Raw genomic sequence first — 18720 nt, forward strand, 5'->3', positions numbered from 1 at the left:
CAATCCCTTAAGGGCCTGTCCCACTTTCACGACCTAATTCACGATATCTGCCGAGTTTGCCCTTGACTAATACTCGCAGCAAGGTCATCACGAGGTCTTAGGAGGTCGTAGGTAGGTCGAGATGCTAGTCATACATACTCGTGGCATCAAGTAGCTCGGGGCATTTTTCTAGCCTGATGGAAAATGTCCATTAGTAAAAAAGTTTGTGAAATCGGTCGTGAAAGTGGGACAGGCTCTTTATCATTTATGCAATAAACTGCCAAATCCACAATTTTTGTTTTATTTTATATTGCATGTTTCGAGCAGTCCTATCAAAATCATTTTTTAATAAAAGTTTTCTTATCACTGAAAATCAACATAATTCAAAACATTTTTCCATCATTAGCTTCACTTGGTTCTGTAAGGGGACAATTCTGAGCGATGATGATAACTAACAGGAATCTGTCATACACCATTCGAACTGTCTCCATCATTGTTGTTAATCCCATTTTTCGAGCCCAATTTGGTTCATGATTTCCACATCCAGCCTATTTCATACCCTACAGCATGGGCTCCCAACATTTTTCGTCCCGTTTACCCCAGGCAACTTTAATAGCACATAACAATATTATCTCACTTATTTATGAACAACTAATGATGAACAGATACGGGTATACCAGAACCAAACACAGCCAGTCAATGAGAAAAACTATGTACAAAACCAGAATCAACAGATTTACCCCCTGGGAAGGCAACATTTATCCCATGGGGGTAAATTTACCCTAGGTTGGGAACAGTTGCCCAACAGATAAAATTCTCCCCTCCCCTGGTGCAGGCTCGAAGGGCCGAATGGCCTACTCCTGCACTTATTGTCTATTGTCTAATCTATCCAATTCCTCTTCAGGATTCTCCTTTAACTACTATCCCATAAGGTTTTCTGTTGATCATATCTTACAATGTCACCTTCTTTGACTTGGCATCAAATTTTGGTTTGAGTGCATTCTCGAAAGCACGTTTGCACATTTATCAAAATACATGTATCAATGTAAACTGTCAGATTATCTCACCCATCCAGGATTCCAGACGAGTCATTTAATTCTGCAGCATGATATTCTGCCTGGAGGACCAGTTCTGGAAGCTTCTCATCATGAATACCTGCTGCCAATTCATCCAGTTTGTCTTTTAGCTCTGTAGTTAATGGCTCCAGATGTTCTTGCTTTTTTAGTTCCTGTCAAAAAGAAAAATGTGCTCAACACAAAATAGAATATAAACAATTTTCAATTTTACCCACTGACTTTATAGGTACTGTAAACATACAGATGTTTCACCTTGAAAATTAAAGCATCTGCCAGGTATAAATCAAATGCAGTAGGTATGTAAAGAACACATGCATTTTAATGATTTGATAGGACAATCAGCTTACCTAAAACTGCATCGTCAAAGTGAACATTTTGTATTGCTTTATTAAAATATAAATCCTATTATGAGTTCCAACTATTCAATAGGCCAGATTTTGCAAAGATCTGCTCGTATTTCTCTGAGTTAGGTGGAATGAAATTTTCCTATCTGCAGGTAATTGGAAGTTTTGAAGTTGCTAGTGAGTCCAGGAGCAGCTCAAGGAGTCCAGGAACGGAATGCAAAGAATCAGCAACTCCTCACCACTTCATGGAAATCCTTTCAAATAATCTCTGGTAAGTTACAACTGGTACAGGGAGTGTCATTGAAAGTCGGCTTTATTTTAACCGGGATTATTTGAATATCCTTAAAAAATAGTTATTTCACATTTTTACTTTCAAACTTGTATAAAGTTTGATTAATTTCAATAAGTTTTTGAATATCTAAGTCAGAAGCACTTGGATAGTTCAACTGGGTTGTGATTTACCAACCTGCTGAGTCAGCAGGTGTGGCTTAGCTGGTTGACAAAGGTCACTTTAGCAGTTCTGTGGCAGCGCTTGTATCTCACAATATGAATTAATTGTGACGAGGACTATCTGGTTGACCTCCTGAAATCTAGTTTATATTGTAATATGTAAATCATGGAACTCAGAGATCAGAAATCACTGACAACAATGGAGGCTGCTATCTTAATTCCCCTCCTCTGCTTACGATGTCAGTAACCTAGATGTTACTGCCAGCAGTTTACTGCTTAGCAGTCAATTTGTTCAGGCACTGCAGCTCATTCTGGGACTGGATAGTTGTGACATTTCTCCATTACTTAGGGTGAGGAATCCACCCAAAATCCAGCTCCAGGCCAGAAGTCAGGTGGCATGTGTTGCCATTCTGTTGATTGAGTCAAGGGAACATTCATTTAGAAGGGCCTTGATCAGAAACATCACCCATTTTGTGTCTCCAGAGATGCTGCCTGTCCCGCTGAGTTATTTCAGCTTTTTGTGTCTATTCATGCATTAAATCCGTCAATATGTTTGAAAGCAACTGTTCTAAATATTTTAGTTTACAAGATGGTGTTTATTTTTTTATTAGTAGGTGTGATCAAGGGACTTGGCAATATTTATTTTTGTCAGTGGGCTGATCCTGGTCACCCTTTCACCTTTCCAAGGCCCCGACATGCTGAAGGCCTCAGCAACAAGAACTGAACCAACTAAAAAGGGGCAGCATACTGGTGCAGTAGGTAATGCTACTGCCTCAGAGCTCGAGTATAGAAGTTGGGAGTCGTGTTGCAGTTGTATAAGATGTTGGTGAGGCCGCATTTTGAGAATTGTGTTCAGTTCTCTGCACCACGTTATAGGAAAGATGTTGACAAGCTGGAAAGGCTACAGATAAAATTTATGAGGATGTTGCCTGGATGGAGGGTGTGAGCTATAGGGAGAGGTTGAGTAGGGTGGGATGCCATTCCGTGGAGCACAGGATGAGCGGTGATCTTATAGTGGTGTATAAAATCATGAGAGGAATAGATCGGGTAGATGCACAGTGTCTCTTGACAAATTTAATAAAATAATAAAAAGGAACTGGAGATACTGATTTATACCAAAGATTGACAAAAATGTATAGGTGATGCTTTGAGTCGCGACCCAGGTCAGGAAGCATGACTGGAGAAAATGGATAGGTGACATTTCGGAACGGGACTCTTCTTCAGTCTGAAAAAGGGTCGCGACTCAAAGCATCACCTATACATTTTCTCCAGAAATGGTACTCTTTCATTTTGTGTCTATCTTTGAGGGAATGGAATTGATGGCATGAACTTGATGGGTTGAATGGCCTCCGATGTCGTGAGGAAAATTACGAGTTACCACTTGGAGTATCAACACAGGTAAATCTGTAATTTTATTTGCAAAATTTGCAGAATTAATGAGGCTCATCTCTTACTCCATATGAAATTCCTTCACACTGATAACTTGCATTTCTTATTTTTCTTTTTTCTTTAACTTACATCCAATCCCAATGTGAGAGCTTCCAAATGTGTATTGGCTTCAGCTACAAGGTCTTGTCCATCCTTCAGTATGTCATCAGTGTCCTTTTTTCCATCTTCAACTGCCTGCTTCCTTTTCTGAATGAAGTCAATAAAAAAAAAATCTGAATCAACTCCCAAAATAATCACTTGTACCATGAATGTCATTATAAGAGGTCCCCCTCTATCAACTTCCCGATGCTGAGGAGAATATGGGAGTGGGGCGGGGGGATTTTGGAGCTAGAGGAAACAAGCTGTGACATGGATGCTCCTGCAATCAACTGAACAAAATCCTTTAGCATGCTAAGGATGAATGCATTCATATTCATTTACCCTATAATGTTAGAGACATGGATATATGCCCCTTCAAAATCACCAAATCTAAATCGCTGTGTATGTCCGTCCAGTATTCAGGGTTAGTGAACTACATTTTCAATTAAAAAAAATATATACTTATTTCTTTCTGCCAACTCTCCAGTCTCAAAGAACAACAGTGTTAGAATATATTCTTGTCAGTGGGAATTGCCAGAATTCATCCAAGTATTAACTGGTAACAAAAAGTAGATACTTCTGAAATCATTTGTCTGCATTCAAAATTGGATTTTAGAAGGAAACTGAATTATTTTGTTATTCCAGCGTAATCTAGGGGCAGGAACTTAAAACATCTTGAAAACCTAAAAGCAAAAATAAAAGTCCAAACTGGTCAATATTTATCAAAGTGGTCACAACAGAGACCTGCATATATTTTCTTCCTTTACAACAGACTGCACAGCAGCGATAAAGAAATGGATATCAAATCATCAGGTGTTACTATAGGTGGCTAAAAACCAGGCTAAACTGATGAAAATGAAGATATTTAATGGGGTTGTGAGAAGTACACAAAATTAGAAAGGATTCAGAAAGGAATAGGATTGAATGATTGAAATAAATGTGTACCTCCAGTGCAGTCATATTTCTTTGATTAACAGCATACAAGTGGTCAGTTTCTTCAATTTTTTCTCGTGCTTCTTTCAACAATTCCTGAGCTTCATCAAATTTTTCTTTGTAATCAGCAACTTTGCCCATAACATCATCCTTAAGATCTTGAGTAGTTTTATGGGGATCACCAAACATCTTTTTCACTTTCTCTAAAAGTGTAATGGCAGCACTGAAATCCAAAACATATGAAGCATAAGAAAGGGACAAGACAGTCCCTCAAACTTGTCTCATTATGATATTATGATCTCTGTGCAACCAAAACATCTCATTTTTCAAACAGTCCTTCTGGAAATGCACATCAGCTGTAAAGGTTGTTTTGCTCAAATTCAGAAATTCCTGGTCTTCCCAATTATTTCCACCTGTAGGTGAGACATGAACAAGGGGACATAACTACCAAATAAGGGGGCAGTCATTTAAATTAAGTGCAAAGAAAATATTCTCTCAGAAGGCAGTGAATGTTTGGAATCCTCTGTCCCGGAGGGTAGTGGAGGTCAGACCATTTGATATATTTAAGATGAAGGTAGATTGATATTTGAAAGATTGAGGAAGTGAGACACAGAAAAGGAGTTTAGGTTGGTATGGATCAGCCACGATCATACTGAATGGTGAGGCAGGCTTGAGGAGCCTGATGGCCTTCTCCTGCTTCTAGTTAAATATTTAAATATAACTCAGGTGGTAGTTGTTGTCCATTGCTCCAAACATTCTATTTCTACTGCAACGGCCACATCCCCAAATATAGAGGAAGGGCTTACAAGCTGATCAGTCTATCTGCAACGAAAAGCTTCCAAACACTGATCCTTCTGACAACATTCACCTCGCCAAGGAGTATGTCTACTGGAGATGGCCTCAGACTTTGTTAAAGGTTGTTTATAGGAAATGTCAGCAGTGTTGGAAAAGAATAAATGTGATCACATAGAATGCTACTCCCGTATAACATTAGGGTCAGGGTATTGATACTTGTAGGAAATTTTAACTTCTCATTAGCTGGGTTAGCGAGTGTGTCAGCTATTCATTTGTACCATAACCACCTTTAGTAAGGATCACTGAGTATCCTAAATTGACTGATATTTCAAAATAATCTGGGAAATTGATCAGGCTGCAATCCTATATCTAAAATCTTACTAATTGCAATTAAGAAGTCCATTCTTGGATAAGAACATCTTGCTAAATAACCATTTCTGTTACTTTACAAATAATTGTCATACTGTAATTGGTTAGGTCCCAGTGTTTTTGCTTGATCTTTCACAGTATGTCTTTTCCTCCAATTTACAACACTTCCATCAAATTAATTTAATTTACAGCTGATTTTAAACAATTTTCCAATTCATATTTATAATTCATTTAAAAATATATTCTGGGATCTTAGTTCAAATTATCAATAACTAATAGTTGAGCCACAGTAGGCTACACCATAAAAGACAGCACATTAAACACAAGCTGTTATTTTTAAATAAATAGAATCAAAAAGTAGGGAATTATGGTGAATATACATTGATACGTAATTGTATCACATTTGGAGTACTCCATACAAAATATAGAGATACTGAAAATGGGGATGATTTTCAAAGATTATATCATAAATATGAGAAAATACATATCAGAAGCGGATGAACAAACAGGATTGTCTCTTGAGAATGAAAGCTGAGGGATGTTATGGAAATCATTAAAATCTTTAAAGTTTAGAAACTGCATAACAAATGACCATCAAAATAAAATAGTCACCAAGAAACCCAATGGGGAATCTGATTCTTTACTCAACGAATGAATGGTGTAAATGTGGAACTTGGTACCCCTGGGAATAGTAAAAGTGAGGGGAGGCAGACGATTCACCAGAGAAAGAACGGAATAAAGGCTTCTGCAGATAAATTTAGCTGAGTAGACAGAAGGAGGATTAAATGGAAAATTAACAACAGCATGAACTAGTTCGAGCAAATGGCCTGTTTCTGTGCCAAATATCATGTGTGCTTTGATGAAACCGTGTACATGAACAATATAAAGAGCAAAACTGCATACTCAAGTTCATCATCAGCCACTTCTTCATGCTTATCAAATGATCGCTCTCGCATCTTTGCCATCATATTTTCTACATCCTTCTGCATGTGTTGTATGTTTTTCCCCGAAACGCCATCTTTGATTCTAATGGTTTCATTTAACTTTTTAGATTGGTCTTTTAAATCTGTGAATTGAAAAGGGGAATAAATACTGTAAGGCATGCCTGAGGAAGGGTCCCAACCCAAAACATCACCTATCCTTTTACTCCAGAGATGGTGCCTGACCCGCTGAGTTACTCCAGCACCTTGCATCTATCATTGGTACAAAACAGCATCTGCAGTTCTTTGTTTTGACATCTTCTCCGTAAGATATTAGTTGAAACATTACATGCAGATGCTACAATTTTTTATGAGCATGTGCTTATTACATGCAATAGTATTGAAATAATGGCAGCTAATGTAAATGTGTAAACAAAATCTTACCTATCAATCTTACACAAACTAAGTTATGTGAGATACAGTTTGGAGCTTAGATAAAGTTTTAAGTACTGCATTAAGTTGGCATGTATTATTTTTTATAAAATCAGTAGATAGGTAGAAAGCTTTATGATGCTTTCAAGAGAGAGCTAGATAGGGCTCTTAAAAATAGCGGTCAGGGGATATGGGGAGAAGGCAGGAACGGGGTACTGATTGGGGATGATCAGCCATGATCACATTGAATGGTGGTGCTGGCTCGAAGGGCCAAATGGCCTACTCCTGCACCTATTGTCTATTGTCTCTGATCTTATTTGATTGTGCACGCCGGGTTGATTGCATTCAGCGAAACTGGGCGGACCACATGAAGGTTGCAATCTTCCACCCCTGACAATGACTACCTCTCCTCTACATAGGGCCAAATGGCCTACTCCTGCACCGATTATCTATTGTAGTTTCTGTCACATTATATCAAGATACAACAATATCAAAATATAAGAGACAAAAAAGTGATGCCTAATACACATGCTTGAAGAAAGCTTTCTGATGCAATGATTCTACATGCCTACCTTGAGAGGCCAGCATAACATATTTGATGGATTTTTCCAACTCCATTGCTCGTTTGAGTGTCTTTTCAGTGTCTTTATCTGTTTGCTCACCATCTGCAGAAACTTTTGATATCTAATTTGAAATATAAAACATTTCAGTTAAAAATGACTTCACCTACAAAATAAATATCTTAACACTATTTTGTACAGGCACTCATATTCATGTGTTTGAACAATGTAAATTCATTTTTAGTTTCCTTGGCACAAATCTATAACATTTTATTTTGATTTTGTTAAGGTATTTTGGAAAAATAAATAAAATTCACTGATGCAGGGGGGAAACATTTGTGTCACAATTTTTTTATTGTGGCAAATAATAATATGATATGCACTGGCTCTGGGTTATTTTATCAGATTAAATTGTAGTTACTGAAATCAGGTTTCCTGCAACAGAAGTTAGACATTCTTTGTTATGTTTAGTGCAAGGTCTACATTACTGTATCTCTTCTGTACCCTGTTCAGTAATTCATCCATCTCTGTGATCAAAGTATCCAGGTTACTATCTGCCAGCTGTAGAAGTCTTTCTGGAGCTCTCTGTGGTGACATTAGGTACTGTGAAGATATGAACAAGTGTTGTAATTACAGGAAATGTACACAATGAGCACTCATGACACCAAAACTACCATATTACAGTTTTTTTGGTTTGAAATTAGATATTAATGGATACATTGCAAGTTGGATTAATTGGACAATACATTCAATCTGTAGATCATTAAACACCTAAACATTTGTAGCACCACATTAATTATGATGAACAATGTCACATTTGTAGGCTGGATGTACCATCTAAAATCATCACCAAGAGACCATGTACACCTGTAATTAGCTGATCCAAATGCGAAGAGCTGATCTCACAATCTTTTCCATTCCATTGAGTCAATTGGAATGTCTGGATGGTGATACACTTTGTGCAATGAAATGCAGAGCATAACTCCCCTCCTTCCACCCCCTCCCCACCCCACTCACCCACACCAGGATTCTTCTTACATATTTGATAGGCAGACCTAAGCTTTGTCTATTGTTAATGCTGTGATCCAAGAATCGCCATTAACATTAATAACCTCTCAGACCAGCTGGGCAATCCGAGCAAGATGGTAGTTCACTGCCATATTCCCCGTGGACATGGAGAGACTAGAGTGATACATTTGCCCCCTGAATCTGTCAGCTGCTCCCAAACTCACAGCACCTGCATATAAATTCAGGATTTACTTTATTCTGCTTGGATAGAAGTAGGCAGTTCACTTCAGAACAGCTGACCATTGCAGTAAGATTCAGGCCAATATGCATCTTAGTTACTGGCCACAAGTAAAAGAGAAAAGGAATTACTAAATTATAATTTTATGCATTGAAGTCTATGAAACTGTCTGTGGGCTCACAACCCCAATGATAAACTCAACCCTGTAATGGGTTTCTGAACACACATCTATTCAACTCATAGCATTTTCTACTTTTACCTCTGCAATATTGCACTCTCCATTGTTCATCTGCAGCTGTACATCCTTAGCCATGTTACTTATATATTTGACTATTGCAATTCAATTCGTTTAGTTTAATTTGAGCAGTTCCTAAACATAATCATCTTAAACTCTGCCTATGTCCTAACCCACACCAACTCTTGTTCAATCATTCTCTACTACTATCAACCTGCAGTGATTCCTGGTTCTAAATTGCTTGATGTTTAAATTCTCATCCTGTCTTCCTTCCCACGACCTGACTCTTGTTTCTCCTTATAACAAACATTGAAAAGGCGCAGTGGAACATTAATTTTTGGTCCGCTGGACAGATGAGTCAACAAGAGTTTGGGATGTAAAAAACAAGGGGAGAGTATACTATGGGAATGCAGATTTTAGTCATGTTCATAATAACTCTTGATGTGATGTGATAGTGTGTGACTGAGCACAACTGTGTGTAGTAGTTTTCCCATTTGGCTGCGGCTCGTGGTGATGGACACTATGGGTTTGAGGGGTGGTGTCACTGTTGCCCAGCTAAGTAATTACAGTGTATTCTGTAAATGATAAGCTGTAGCCACTGTACCGAGGTGATGGGGAGAATAAATGGATGGGGTAAACATCATGCAAAGCTGCTTTTCTTTCTGGATAGTACTGAGTTTCGAGCGCTTTTTGGCGCTACATTCATCGAACTAAGTAAGTAGAGTATTCAATTATACTTTGTTCTCCAAGTTGTTTCAGGAGATTTCAAGTCATTCAAATAGGGTGCTCAAACTGTAACCTTCTCCTTAAAATCCCAGCATTTATGTAAAGGGTGTGTAAGTAAAATATCTGGTTAATGGCAACACCAGGAGTTGATGCTGGGGCCTGGCAATGTTAGTACCAGTTAATGCTAAAGGAAAATGGTTCATCTCTCAATTTTATGTGATAGTCTTTGCCTGTTGTTTCGATTGACAAGAATGGTATTTGCTGCTTCAGAGCATATTTGAAAGTCATCCAGATACTGCTTAATTCCCTTAGAAATTGTGAATGGAACTCAATATTGTGCAATAATTAGTGAAGATCCCCAGAGCTGACCTGATGCTGAAGTAGCTGAAATTGGTTGAAATTATGACACTGTCTTGAGAACTCTTGCAATGGCATCTTGAATGATTGACGTCCAATAAGCACAATCACCTTTCATTGCACGGGGCATGACTAATTATTAGATACCCCTTGATACCCACCCATTGACCAGTTTTATCAGTTCGAAAAATCTATTGCTCATCAAAATATATTCACAATTTTTTGGGAACAACAGTAATGTTTGGAACCCAACAATAAACTATAGAAAAATGTTGACTTTTCCAACAATTGCAATACTAGTAAAAGACGGTATAAATGCACGTTAATGTTTTACAACGGGATTTCACATATCTTATTCTTTTTAATTTATTATCATAACTGGAAAGAATAGTTTGAGAGATAAATATGTACTTGCCCTCAATTCTTGAGATGCATTTTCGTATCCAAAAAGCACCTTATAAGGAGGGGGAAAGGGTCCAGAAAGATTCAGCCTTGTGATAATTTGGTCAAAATGTTCAAGGTCACTCAACAGAAGTCCGGTGCATTTATCATCACAAGCTAGCAAAAGATTAATTCAACATTTAGAAATGTAAGAGAATTTTAATGAAAACATTAAAGTCAATCTGTGCTTGCCACAGGAATTTAAAAGTAAAATACTGCAGGATCTGTAAATCTGAAATGAAAGCAAAAATTATAAAAAATATATATATACTGGAAACTTTCTCTCCAGCTTGAATGAGGCCCTTAATTTTTTGTTGTCATTTGGGGAACTGATCTTTAATCTTTGAAGTAGAAATGGCAAGACCCTGACAGATCTTCATACCTCTCTGCGAAATCATTTTTCAACAAAGATCAGTTGGCAGGGATTCTAATCTTGTCGCCCCTGGAGATCTTCCCTTCTAAGACTATTGATTTGCAATACCTCCCCTATCCCGGAAACCCCGTTCATTCCAACTACTTTCTTCTTAAAATCTTTCAACAGGTGTACAATGCGTAAGATGTCCATGCTTTGTGGAACTTAGTTTTTCTCCATCATTTCTTGTTCAATCCCTTTCCACTTACATCCACAATACGGTAAACCCTTGTTATAACGGACCATATGGGGGGGGGGGGGGGGGGGGAGATGTCTGTTTATTGCCGATTGTCCGTTACAACCGAGTAAGTTATTATCATTGTTGAAAGTTGAAACAAGGAACTGCTGATGATGGTTAATACGCAAAAGAGACACAAAGTGCCGGAGTAACTCAGGCAGTTCAGGCAGTATCGCTCAAGATCATGGATAGGTGATGTCAGGACACTTCTTCAGATTGATTCAGTCAACTGAGTTACTCCAGCACTTTGTGTAGTTTCACCTTTAAACTAAATACAGATGTCACTGATCTGCACCAGCAAGCCCTTCTTCACGGCTGTTATTGCAGCTCATGTTGAAGCCCTTGGCCATTAGCTCTTTCGCCAATGACAAGACGGTCACCGCGAGGCTCCCTCCCCTCTCTCTAGCTGCTTTTTAAGGCGGAGTATGTCGGCGATTCTGGGGAAGATGGAGGAGGAGGTAGCGGGGGTGGCGTGGTGTGGGTAAGAGGAGGAGTGGACAGAGTGATGAGAGAAAGAGAAGGCAGTTGAATGGACAAAGCGAAGGATGAAGCGGTGGAAGGTCGGGCGGGTGCCCTCGGAAGCCTGCGCTCTGTGTCCGGGGAGACGGTGCAAGTTAGGAGTCCATCCACTATAACCGAAATCCATCATAAAAGAGTCTGTTAAAACAAGGGTTTACTGTACTTCTGTTCCCATCTGTACTTCGATAGATCCCAAGTCCTAATTTCTCATTCTCTTTACCTCCACCCCCAGCAGGCAGACATCAAGATCATAGGCTATAAGGCATTGGAGCAGAATTAGGCCATTAAGCCTATTGAGCCTACTCCCCATTCAATTATGGTTGATCTATTTTCCCCCTCACAACCCTATTCTCTTACCTTCCCCCCCCCCCCCCCCCCCCCCCCCCTCCCCGTAACCTTTGGGACCCCTCCCAATCAAGAATCTATCAATCTCCACTTAAAAATTTGCCAATATTTTGGCTTCCATAGCCATCTGTGGCAATGAATTTCATTGATTCACCACCCTCTGGTTAAAGAGATCGCTCCTCACCTCCATCTAAAGGTATGTCCTTTTATTCTGAGGCTGTGCCTTCTGGTTCTAGACTCCCCCATTACTGGAAACATCCTTTCTATGTCCACTTTATCATGACCTTTCATTGTCCTGTAGGTTTCAATGAGATCCCCCCTAATTCTTCTAAACTCCAATGAGCCTCCAAACATTCTTTATACATCAACCCAATCATCTCATTTTCAACTCACTCACCAGTTTTCATCCATTACTACCTTCCTCCACCCGATGAAGTTGTTCTCACGTAGCACAAGAATGCAATGGGAACAAATGTGGATTCTTGCTTGTCGCTATCTTAATCGCATTTGCAGAATATTTATAATAGCACTTTTAATAGCACTTTTCATGCTAAAATGAGTGGTAGCTTATTTGGTAATTTATTTTATTTTGCACATCAAATAATGATACGTGCCAATAGTTTACTTGGTAATGAAATACAGAATTAGGAGGAATGAAAACACGCTGGTGTACATACATTTGATACCTTCCAGATCTATGCACCATCACAATGTGATGCTGAACTTTCACCCACAAATACATTTTCCATTATTTATGCATTAATTTATATTTAGTGTCAACGCTGCAAAAATGTATGGAAGGTCATTAAAATCAAATGAAAATATTTTCATTAAAAATGAAATGAGAGGTGATAGATACATCGATTATAAAAGAGGAATTTGAATGCATTCTGGCAGTATGAAAGTTAACTTTTCCTATCTTCTTACAAACAAATCTTCCCTTCGTGTTTTATCAAATATCCCTTTATTTTCTTGCTATTAGCAGCAATCAGAACGTGCCATTTTCTATTGAAATATTTTCTGTATTGAATTTAATAAATATATTCTATTGGACCATAATGATCGAAAATATGTTACTTCCTTCATTATTCTTTATGTTGCATCTTTAGTTAGAGGCTGGCAAAGTTAAAGACCTGAAAGGAGCTCAGCACTAGGACAACAGAAGTAGGCCACCAATACATGGTTGGAGACATGGGGAATTTATGATACCAGCACCAGTAGATGGAGGAGAGAAGAGTAGACATGAAATTGATGACACCTGACTGGAAACGGTCCATTGAAATTATGGAGTGATGTGAAATTACAGATAGTCCATATCATGTATATTTCAGAAATTCCATTTTCAACTGTGGTGCTCAAAAACAAATACGATTGTCAAATTAAGCTTCCAGACATATTGCTGTAACTGTCCATATTTGGTGTTAAGCAAGAGATTTGGCCTCTTATCTATCTCTCAAAATGCATAACATGACATGTTTACTGTATGTGTAGCATGAGATTTGGCCACTTCATGTTAATTCATCTCTCAAAACATGTTAAATAATGTGTGCACTGTATAAAAATAACTTGTCCATCGCCGTACTTTACATACATGTCATGTAATCTCTTGAATTACTTATTACAGGTTGGCTGTTACCCCATTTATACATCCCTCCTGTATCCATGTATCCATCCTTCCTGGCTCCTTTTGCTTGCAGATAGTTCTCTGTTTCTCTCCTACTGTCACCTGTAGTCTGAATAACATCTGACACTATATTCTGATCATCTTTCCTCCTCCCATCTTTAGGATTGCAGAATGTGTTAATAAATAATGTAGTGTTTTGAAATGAGCCAAATCTTTCCATGGACACTGTCAAATGTCTCTAATGTGACCAACTTAGAAATAATTGCTGGTATGGTAATATATTCAGTACTTTGCAAGCACCCCAAACACTTTTTAGTGTAAAAATTAAAAAAATACTTTTGTTAAAGGACACCAGACATTTCAAAGCAAATTTAAAGCAATAATTTCAGAGATAGTGACATTCAAATTGAATAATTCATGCGTGATGTAACTTTTTCCCAAACTCATATCACTTTTTATTAAAATAATTGAATTAATGTCCACCAATTTGTTAGGAAATATATTATAAACCACAGTCCTAGTCAGAAGCCATGCCCATACTCCAACACATACATTTGCCACAGTGGCAAGAGATCCACATCTTCAACACAGCTCTCAATAAAAGGAGGTGCAAGTCCATAAAATATATTTTTATACTTGCAGGATAATACATATTTAAATAATTTAAATCTGTACCTTGGTTTGTAAACACAAAACCTTTTGTGCCATCGTCAATTTAATCATAAGTTTAAAAATTATTATGGGGAACAAGGAAATGGCAGAAGAGTTGAACAGGTACTTTGGTTCTGTCTTCATTAAGGAAGACACAAACAATCTCCCAGATGTACGAGAGGACAGAGGATCTAGGGAGACAGAGGAACTGAAAGAAATTTGCATTAGGCGAGAAATTGTATTGGGTAAACTAATGGGACTGAAGGCTGATAACTCCCCAGCACCTGATGGTCTGCATCCCAGGGTACTCAAGGAGGTGGCTCTAGAAATCGTGGATGCATTGGTGATCATTTTCCAATGTTCTAAAGATTTAGGATCAGTTCCTGTGGATTGGAGGGTAGCTAATGTTATCCCATTTATCAAGAAAGGAGTGAGAGAGAAAGCAGGGAATTATGGACCAGTTAGTCTGAACTCGGTGGTGGGGAAGATTATTAAAGAGTCAATTATTAAAGAAGTAATAACGGCGCATTTGGATTTGGATAGCAGTAAAAGGATTGGTCCAAGTCAGCATGGATTTATGAAAGGGAAATCCTGCTTGACGAATCTTCTGGAATTTTTTGAGGATGTCACAAGTAAAATGGATGAAGGAGAGCCAGTGGATGTAGTGTATCTGGACTTTCAGAAAGCCTTTGATAAGGTCCCACACAGGAGATTAATGGGCAGAATTAGAGCACATGGTATTGGGAATAGGGTATTGACATGGATGGGGAATTGGTTGGCAGACAGCAAACAAAGAGTAGGAATAAAGGGGTTCCTGTCAGAATAGAAGGCAGTGGCAAGTGGACTGCCGCAAGGCTCAGTGCTGGGGCCGCAACTATTTACAATATACATTAATGATTTAGATGATGGGATTAAAGGTAACACTAGCAGATTTGCAGATGACACAAAGCTGGATGGCAGTGTGAACTGCGAAGAGATGCTAGGAGGTTGCAGGGTGACTTGGACAGGTTGAGTGAGTGGGCAGATGCATAGCAGATGCAGTATAATGTAGATAAATGTGAGGTTATCTACTTTGACGGCAAGAACAAGGACGCAGGTTATTATCTCAATGGTGTCAGATTAGGAAAAAGGGAAGTGCAATGAGACCTTGGTGTCCTTGTACACCAGTCACTGAAAGTGAAAATGCAGGTACAGCAGGCAGTGAAGAAAGCTAATGGCATGTTGGCCTTCATAACAAGAGGATTTGAGTAAAGGAATAAAGAGGTTCTTCTGCAGTTGTAAAGGGCCCTGGTGAGACCACATCTGGAGTGTTGTGTGCAGTTTTGGTCTCCTAATTTGAGGAAGGACATCCTTGCTATTGAGGCAGTGCAGCGTAGGTTCACGATGTTAATCCCCGGGATGGCGGGACTGTCATATGAGGAAAGATTAGAAAGACTTGGCTTGTATTCACTGGATTTTAGAAGGATGAGAGTGGATGGGATCATATTGAAACAAATAACATTATAAAAGGACTGGACAAGCTAGATGCAGAAAAAAATGTTCCCAATGATGGGGGAGTTCAGAACCAGGGGCCACAGTCTAAGAAACATTTAAAACTGAGATGAGAAAAACTTTTTCATCCATAGAGTTGTGAATTTGTGGAATTCTCTGCCATAGTAGAGGTCAATTCACTGGATGAACTTAAGAGAGTTAGATAGAGCTCTAGGGGCTGGCGGAATCATGGGACATAGGGAGAAGGCAGGCACGGGTTACTGATTGTGGATGATCAGCCATGATCACAATGAATGGCGGTGCAGGCTCGAAGGGCCAATTGGCTTCCTCCTGCAGCTATTTTCTATGCTATGTTAGGAACAAGTCACTGAAACAAAGGTTAGGCAATTCAAGCATTATGAAGTCTTCCTTATGTTTTACCACAGAAACCTTCCCTACATCCAGATAAATTAGTATTCAATTACTACAAGGTTAAAAACTTGTCAAAATATGTAACTTTCTCACTGTATGGAAATCAGTTTGCCTATCACAGTAATGAAACATAATTATCCCGGGGTGTTACATTTCTGGAATACTCATGAATTTCTGCTTGAAGCCTGTCACTAACAATGAAGGCAGCAGATACACGCAGAAAATGCTGAATAAATGTACAAAAATGAAGACATTTATTTTATTATTGGGTGAATGTTAATTTGCAGTGGCATTAATGAGATGGTGAAAGTAAACCTTTTTACAGGAAAGTGTCATTCATAAGGCTTTCCATACATTCAAGAAGTGTAGATGGGGCATCTTGGTGACTAGTGTAGATGGAGCAACATGAGCACATTGGGCCAAAGGACCTGTTTCCATGCCGTATGTATCTACTGATGCATTAAACAAACATTTATTGTTATCATAAAAAAAATAATTTCCCACCATGTGACGATAAATCTTGTCAACACCTTGACGTTTTCACAATCGGTTTATCATGTTATAGGTAGTAATATTAATTTATGGATCAGCCTTTCACCTTTTGTTCCATGAAAAACATGAAACAAATCTTGAATTAAGAGAAAATGTTTATTGATTAGCATGACCTAGGTTAAAAAATGAAGCTTTATGTCTTTGTAATGCTATTATATGAGTAATAGCGGTGATGATAAGGGGTGATTTAATTAAGCCGAAATGTAGCAATAAATGGTCCTGTAAAGGATTTCTATCAGCTTAGTAATAATAAATAAGTGTGAGTATGGTGGTCACGTACAGAATTCTTAAAATCAACTAACATTTTATTTTACATATAAGGGCAAATCTAGAAATTTTAGGACCTTTCTTTATATCTCTAGCTCTATGCCTGTCGTTTCCATTTTTGGAGGAGCTTGTTGACAGTACAGATATTTCAAATGTTCAATCTATTGAAAAACAAAATGTTAATTTGAAAGGTTTTTTTTAAATCTATGAAAATACAAACCAAAATTATATCCAGAAAATCTTCTAGCCTTAAATTATTCTTCAGGAATAAGGCTCATTAGACTTAATTTGTTTAAATGGAGCAGATTACTACATAGATTGAAAAAAAAAAGATTCTTGTTTTTCAAAATCCTTCAGATCTCTCTCTCTCTCTATCTTTTTTTTCAAATGCCTTCAGATAACTCTCTCTCTTAAACAATCCTGATTTTAATCATTCCACCCTCAGTAAGCTTGCTTTCAGCTGTCACACAGTCATATACCTTCCATCTGTCATATAGAAGAATGTTAGCCCACACCGTTGTAATAATGTTAAGATACGTACAGATGCACTCCATGCCTTCACGTGCATGCCACTCCATGCATTTATCGCAGGTCCAGCCCCTCATTCCAGGTCGGCAATTACACTGACCCGTGACTCTGTCACATGGTGCAGGTAACGAACCAATAGGATCACACTCACATTGTATGCAACCTCTTCCTTCAATTCGTGGATTACCATAGTAACCAGGTGCACACCTAAAAACGGCAAAAACAGTTATAGTCAACTCGTTACTAAGCATAAATTGTCATTTCTTTGAGGGATCTTTGAGCTTGAGTTTGATTTTAGCTTATTGTCACGTGTACCGAGGTACAATGAAAAGCTTTTGTTGCGTTCTAACCAGTTAGTGGAAAGACAATACATGATTACAAACGTGCCATCCACGATGTACAGGTTCATGATAAAGGCAATAATGTATATAACGTTTAGTGCAAGATAAAGAAAATGCCAGTAAAGTCTGATCAAAGATAGTCCGAGGGTCTCCAATGAGGTAGATAGTTGTTCAGGCCTGCTCTCTAGTTGTTGGTAGGATGGTTCAGTTGCCTTGAGGGTTCGATCTAGGATTGTATTTATATTGCACATAAAGGAAAGATGATTTGTTTTATTTGTTCACAAGATATGAATATCTCCCATAGCCTGGGATCAAAGGTATTTACATATTGTTTTTAATATGTTTTTACTTTCTCCAGTGTGAATGAAGATGCAAAATTGTTAACAATTCTGCTATTTAATTATTCCCAATCTTTAATTTTTTAATCTCAGCTTCTAAGGGATCAATATCTACCTGTGTTTTTTTTCCCCTTTTTATATACATGCAAAGGTTCTTGTAATTTATTTTTATAATCCTTGTTAAAACAAATGGCTGAAGCTTCTGCTGGTGCATGATATTCCCTGTTAAGCTTGTACCTTTGTCAACCTTGGTGTCTCCATGCAGCACAGAGCCTGTGGCTACAGTTAGCTGATGTATGTTCAGGAAGATTGGCTTCAGTTAATACCGTCTCCACTTCAATGGCAGAACTACTATACCAGGATGTAAAATACACTAGGACAGGTACATGGATAGGAAAAGCTTAGAGGTATATGGGCCAAATGCGGGCAAATAGGGCTAGCTTGGACGGGGTATCTTGATCATTTATATTTCTATTCTTCTTATCAAATTAGATAATCTTACATTTCCCCCACATAATGCTCTTTCTGCCATAGTTTGTCTATTCATGTAACCTGTTTATTTTTCACTTAAAACACTATGAGTTTTTCCAAACAATATAAACTTCAAATTTCA

General features: G+C 38.2%; 1 protein-coding gene across 1 annotated transcript in view; it reads right to left on the minus strand.

Annotated features, from left to right (window-relative positions):
• The window catches only part of lama2 (laminin, alpha 2), a 323797-nt gene that overhangs the window by 62742 nt on the left and 242335 nt on the right, over positions 1-18720 (minus strand). Inside the window, exons 34-41 of the mRNA XM_055636370.1 lie at positions 17580-17635; positions 10365-10507; positions 7890-7988; positions 7398-7509; positions 6377-6539; positions 4322-4532; positions 3368-3484; positions 1047-1207 (exon numbers count right to left, since the gene is read on the minus strand). Of these exons, the coding sequence (XP_055492345.1) occupies positions 1047-1207; positions 3368-3484; positions 4322-4532; positions 6377-6539; positions 7398-7509; positions 7890-7988; positions 10365-10507; positions 17580-17635 (1062 nt within the window). The remainder of the gene's footprint in view (positions 1-1046; positions 1208-3367; positions 3485-4321; positions 4533-6376; positions 6540-7397; positions 7510-7889; positions 7989-10364; positions 10508-17579; positions 17636-18720) is intronic.

The sequence above is a fragment of the Leucoraja erinacea genome, chromosome 5, assembly GCF_028641065.1.
Source record: "Leucoraja erinacea ecotype New England chromosome 5, Leri_hhj_1, whole genome shotgun sequence".
NCBI classification, from domain to species: domain Eukaryota; kingdom Metazoa; phylum Chordata; class Chondrichthyes; order Rajiformes; family Rajidae; genus Leucoraja; species Leucoraja erinaceus.